The sequence below is a fragment of the Myotis brandtii genome, unplaced genomic scaffold, assembly GCF_000412655.1.
Source record: "Myotis brandtii unplaced genomic scaffold, ASM41265v1 scaffold49, whole genome shotgun sequence".
Classification (NCBI taxonomy): domain Eukaryota; kingdom Metazoa; phylum Chordata; class Mammalia; order Chiroptera; family Vespertilionidae; genus Myotis; species Myotis brandtii.
This window is the reverse complement of record NW_005368707.1, coordinates 6,050,900-6,057,648: the sequence shown is the minus strand read 5'-3', so window position 1 is coordinate 6,057,648 and position 6,749 is coordinate 6,050,900. Positions and strand designations below refer to the sequence as shown.

The 6,749-nt window shown below is 39.8% G+C and overlaps 1 protein-coding gene across 3 annotated transcripts in view; it reads right to left on the bottom strand.

Annotated features, from left to right (window-relative positions):
• The window catches only part of CDC123 (cell division cycle 123), a 75,170-nt gene that overhangs the window by 19,308 nt on the left and 49,113 nt on the right, over positions 1–6,749 (bottom strand). For all 3 annotated transcript variants that reach the window (XM_005876571.2, XM_005876573.2, XM_005876572.2), the window contains one exon: positions 3,940–3,968. In XM_005876571.2, the coding sequence (XP_005876633.1) occupies positions 3,940–3,968 (29 nt within the window). The remainder of the gene's footprint in view (positions 1–3,939; positions 3,969–6,749) is intronic.

The window sequence follows — 6,749 nt, the reverse complement described above, 5'->3', positions numbered from 1 at the left end:
GAGCGAGGTTCCCTGTCTGGGGGTTCCAAATCTGCTGTTGGTTTCTTTCACCGCTGACTAGAGATATACAGGGTGTCCCCCCAAAATGTATACACACTTTGAATACCTACTAATTCCAATGGTTTTAAGCATAAGAAAGAAACAACAATGGAGCTGTTATCTGTTAAAAGTGTGGGCACAAACAGGTAGTTGGACATTCCCTGAGGGGTCTCAGATTGGAGAGGGTGAAGGCCAGACTGAGGGGCCCCTTCCCCCCACCCCCTACCCCAGTGCACGAATTTTGTGCACCGGGCTACTAGTATATAAAACAACAATGGAATATTACTTGGCCATAAAAAACAATGAAATTTTACCATTTGCAACAACATGGATGAACCCAAAGGGTATTATAAGTGAAACAGTGCACGAATTTTGTGCACCGGGCTACTAGTATATATACAAACAATGGAATATTACTTGGCCATAAAAAACAATGAAATTTTACCATTTGCAACAACATGGATGAACCCAAAGGGTATTATGTTAAGTGAAACAAGTCAGACAAAGAAAGACAAATACTATATGATTTCATTTATATATAGAATCTAAATAACAAAATAAAGGAACAAACAAAACAAAAACTAACTCATAGATACAGAGAACAAATTGAATGCTGCCAGATGATGGTGTTAGGGGTATGGATGAAAAGGGCAAAGGATTAAGATATGCAAATTGCTAATTATAAAAACAGTCACAAGGATGTAAAGTATACCATAAGGAATATAGTCTATAATATTGTAATAACCAAGTCAGATGGGTACTATGTCTAATCACTTTGTTGTACACCTAAAACTAACATAATGTTGTATGTCAACTGTAATAAAAATTTTTTTTTAATTAAAAACAATAATGAAGACCTGACTGGGTAGCTCAGTTGGTTAGAGCATTGTCATCTATGCCAAGATTGGGGGTTCAACAAACCGATGTTTCTCTCTCTCCCCCTTCTTTTCTCTCACTAAAATCAATAAATAAAATAGTAATAATAATAATAATTAATAATGATACCAATCCAGAGACTTTCAGTCAAGATGGTGGCGTAGGTAAATGTGTTACTCGCATCCTTCCACAACCATATAAAAATTACAACTAAACTACAGAAAAACCATCACTCAGAACCACCTGAAATCTAGCTGGATATAAGTCCTAAAACTAGAAATTTAAAGAAACCATGTTGTCTGCTAGGAGATGTGGACATACGGAATGGCATGGTCCCCCACACACATGCACTAAATAAAAATCAGGAGGGATATCTTGGCTGCAGAGGTCCACCCTGGGAAGCAAGGGGTCCCAGCCCCACACCAGGCCCCGAAGTCAAGGGTTCCAGTCCTGGGAAGAGAAGTCCCCATAAATTCTGGCTGTAAAAACCAGTGGGAATTGAGGCTGAGTGAGAGGGAGGGCTACTGAAATCCCAGAAAGTTCCTTTAAGGGACCTGCACACAGACTTACTCTGACTCACTCCTTCTGAGCTCCAGTGCTAGGACAGCAGCCCAAAAGGCACCAGGGACATACGGGGAGAAACTGAAGTGTTTGGCATGAGGGCCAGAGCTGGGGGTGCAGTGCAACTTTCTCCCAGACAAAAGTGCTGGCAGAGGCTATTGTTCCTTTGATAAGACCTCCACCCCAGAGATGGCAAGCAGGAGCCATATATGAGTCTCCATCAATGTGGCTATCACTGTTTGTTCCACCCTAGTAGTTACCTGAAATCCCACCCCACCAAACTTGCAAGCCTACTCAACCTGTTCCCATTGGCTTTTCCATATGAATCACTAGTCTTGGCTCATGTTTCAGACTTTCCTAAAATCTCTCAAACAAGTGGTATCTGGCCTCAACGTGCACCACACCTCTTGCTAAGTGGCCCCAGGTCTGGCACTAGTGGCAGCTGGCCTTGGTTCACAGATGAGCCTCTCCTGGGCATCTCCAAGCCCAGCACAGGTAGCAGGCAGCTGAAGATCACTTTGTAGCTCAAGCCAGGTGGCCCTGGGCAGAACAAAGGTGTGGCTGACCTTCGCCCACACCTCCTGGGAGGCCCCAGCACACCCGGTGGATAGCTTGAGACCCACATCAAAACACTACCCAACCATCTCCACAGTGACACATTCAGGGGGCAGACTCAGCGGGCACCACAGCCCTAATGAAATAAGAACGGCTGTGTGAACTGCCACCACACAGCTGATTCTCCATGGTTGTTTGTGGTTGCAGCCAGTCTTTGCAATGGATCAGCCATGGGGTAAATCCCTCCCACTGATATGCAACAGCAATCAAGGCTCAACTACAACAGAAGGGTGTACACAGCCACATTGGGGAGGGAGGGAGGGACACAACTGGAATGCCCAGCTTGGGTGATCACAGAGGCTGTGCCACTGGACCCTACAGGATACCTTCTACATTAGACCACTCTACCAAGCCCAGGAGATGTAGCAGTTCTGCCTAATACAGCGAGGCTGCCAAAATGAGGAGACGAAGAAACATGTCCCAAATGAAAGAAAAGGACAAAACTCCAGAGAAAGAGACTAAACAAAATGGGGACAAGAAATCTACTAGATGCAGGGTTCAAAACACTGGTTCTAAGGATGCTCAAGGAACTTAGTGAGGACCTCAACAACATAAAAAAGAACCAGTCAGAAATGAAGAATACACCAACTGAAATAAACAATCATTTATAGGGAATCAACAGGAGAGTAGATAAAGCCAAGAATCAAAACAGTGATTTGGAATATAAGGGAGCAAAAAAAACCCAATCAAAACAGCAAAAAGAAAAAAGTATCCAAAAAAATGAAGATAGTGTAAGGAGCCTCTGGACAACTTCAAGTGTACCAACATTCACATCATGTGGTGCTGGAAGGAGAAGACAGGAAGAAATAGAAAACCTATTTGGAAAAAACCCATGTGAAGGAAATAGGCATACAAGTCCAGGAAGAACAAAGAGTCCCAAACAAGATGAACCCAAAGACGCCCACACCAAGATGCATCATAATTAAGATGCCAAAGGTTAAAGACAAACAGAGAATCTTAAAAGCAGCAAGAGAAAAGCAGCTGGTTACTTACAAAGGAGCCCCCATAAGACTGTTAGCTGATTTCTCAAAAGAAACTTTGCAGGCTAAAAGGAATTGGTAAAAAATATTCAAAATGATGAAATGCATGAATCTACAACCAACATTACTCTACTAACAAAGCTATCATTTAGAATTGAAGGACATATAAAGAGCTTCCCAGACAAGAAAAAGCTGAAGGAGTTCATCACTGCTAAACCAGTATTACATGAAATGTTAGAGTCTTCTTTAAGAAAAAGATAAAAAATATGAACAATACATTGGCAATAAATACATATCTATCAACAAATGAATCTATAAAAATGAAATAAATGAAGAAGCAGAACAGAAACAGACTCATAGATACAGAGAACATTTTGATTTTTGCCAGATGGGAAGATAACTGAAGGGATGGGTGAAAAAGGAGAAAAGATTAAAAAGTGCAAATTGGTAGTTACAGAATAGTCATTGGGATGTAAAATACAGCATAATATTCTAATAACTATGTATGGTGTCAGATGGGTACTAGATTCATCAGGATGATCACTTAGTAAGTTATGTAATGAATGTCTAGTCACTGGGGTATACACTTGAAACAAAAATAATATTGTATGTCAACTGTAATTAAAAATAAAAATAATTTAAATTCTTGAAAATTCCCTAAATTTGTTGTACATAATTAATTATTGATAGTATGTCTTCTAATGTTAAGTATATTTTAAGCGTAGATTCTTGACCACTGTGATTTTCAAACACCTTAGTTTGAGAAAGTATTTTTTGAGCAGTAGACCCTTTACATTCATAATGGCTATGTAGTCCACTTATAAGATCAGTCCTTGTTTTAAAGTAATCATATATAGTGTTTACTTACCCTACTGTCTCTATATATATCGAATACAACTGTAAAAAAAAACAAAACTCAAAGTTAATAACAAGCTACTTGTTTTATGATCTAAGCCAGCGGTCGCCAACCTTTCGGACCTCATGGACCACCAGTGGTAAGTGGACCACCAGTTGGCAACTGCTGATCTAAGCCTCCTTTTGAAAATTAAAATGCATTTTATTATTAGTCCAACAGTAGAATATAATTAACCTGGAGGACTTCATATTTCTAAATCTCAAAACTTCAAACGTAAAATGCAATTTTTAAAAATTTCTTTATTGATTAAGTTATTACATATGAAATGCAATGTTTTATTTACAGTAGGTCCTCGAGTTACGTCGGAGATCCATTCCTATGCTGCGACTTAACGTGATTTTCGCCGTAAGTCGGAACCCACCTACATAAGCACCTACATCACTCACATGGAGCACATACACAGCAGTAATGAAGTGAAACAGTAAAAAGAATAAATTAAAAGAAAGATAACAATTCCTGACCTTTACTTGTGGTAGATAAATAATAAAGAACATAAAGCACATATGTTCATACGTCAAAATGACGGAACTTTTTTTTTTAATAAATAAATGGGAGATGGCGACGTAACCACGAAACAACATATGTCAAGTCCGACGTAACCCGAGAACTGTCTGTATATAATTTTGTTTTTCCTTTCTCTACCCTCATCCATAATCCATTATATTTTTATAAAAAGTTCTTTTAAATATATTTTTATTGATTTCAGAGAGGAAGGGAGAGGGAGAAAGAGATAGAAACATCAATGCTGACAGAGAATCATTGATTGGTTGCCTCCTGCATGCCCCCTACTGGGGATTGAGCCCTCAACCTGGGCATGTGCCCTTGACCGGAATCGAACCTAGGACCCTTTAGGCCAATGCTCTATCTGCTGAGCTAAACTGGCTAGGGTTTATGATCCATTATATTTAAAAATTCAAACCAAACACCAACATCATCTCAACCAGTTCACCATAATAAATAGGTTCTATGTACCAATAAAAGAAGCACCAATCAATGGGATGGGGAATGAAATGAGTAAACTTTGTAGTACGGAAGCATAAAATCTAGCTATGCTTAATTTTCTTTTTAAATAAAATCTGCCATAGAACCAGGCTTGGCAAGTAGAAAAAAGATAAATCATAGTAGGTATAATTTTAAGATGCATAAAAACTTTCTCTCATATCAATATACTTTCAATTCTTAAAGCCAACTCACAAAAGTCTACTATATAGCTGATGCCATCTGATCATTTAAAAAAATAATAATCTAAGAAGGTAGATCAGTCATCTAACTAATTTAGTCCTAATAACAGAAGCATTACATCATCTGTAGATAGATCCTTTGAAATGCATAATGAAATATCTAAAATGGCAGGACAAAAAACTCTCAGTATTAAAAAGTGACTCTGATCAGCCCTAGCCAGTTTGGCTCAGTGGATAGAGCGTCAGCCAGCAGACTGAACAGTCTCAGGTTCAATTCTGGTCAAGGGCACATACCTCGGTTGCAGGCTCCATCCCCAGCCCTGGTCTGGGCACGTGCAAGAGGCGACCAATCGATGTGTCTCTCTCACATTGATCTCTCTCTGTGTCTCTCATCCTCCCTTTCACGCTCTCTAAAAATCAATGGATACAAATTGGCACATAGGGAAAAAAAAATCAATGGAAAAATATCCTCTGGTGAGGACTAATCAAAAAAAGAAAAAGAAAAAGAAAAAGGGACTCCGATCAAATAAGGTAAAATTAACATGCAACCATCAGCAATACCAAATAATAATATAGCAAAACACTTAAAATAGTGCTTCAAATCCTATCTACACTGAGTGTCCAGATTATTATGACCACCTGACGTTTGTAGGTAAATTAGCTATAATTTCGCACTGAAGTTGCTAGAGGGCCAGACCATTATAAATAGGGAAGCAGGTTGTTTACCATGACAGTAGAAGTGATTTTTTTCTGAAGATATGGGTAAACAATGTGATTTAACAGTCTATGAATGTGGGATATATTTGAACGTGAGTGGCCAGATTATTATGACCACCCCATCAGTACTTCGTTGGGCCACCTTTTGCCTTCAATACTGCGGCGATTCTTCTTGGCACCGACTCCACGAGATGTTGAAAGGTGATGCGAGGAATCTGACACATGCCTGATGAATAGCACTGTCCAGTTCTGTGAGATTTGATGGTTGAGGAACCAGCTGCCTGATGGCTCTTTTAACTTCGTCCCACAAATGCTCAATTGGATTGAGATCTGGTGATTGTGGGGGCCACCTAAGCAAGGTAAAGTCTCCCTTATGTTCTTGAAACCACTCCTGCACAATACGAGCACTGTGGCATGGCGCATTGTCTTGTTGGAAGAAGCCATCTCCATTGGGATACGCCATCAACATGATAGGAGGAACTTGATAAGCAACAATACTTAGGTATGTTGTGCTATTCAGATGTTGTTCCACACGAATTAAAGGGCCCAAATCATGCCAGGAAAACATGCCCCAAACCATAACAATGCCCCCACCAGCTTAAAGGGTTGTACCCATGCATGTGGGGTGCATGCTTTCATGCTGTTTCCACCAAATTCTCACTCTGCCATCTGCGTGATGCAACTGGAAACGTTATTCATCGGACCACATGACTTTTTTCCAATGCTCAACTGTCCAATCTTTGTGTTCCTGTGTGAATTGGAGACGTTTTATCTTGGTAACTGCAGACAGCAAAGATATTTGAACAGGACTTCGGCTTCCATATCCCATACGATGCAGTGTACAGCTAATTTGCCTACAAATGT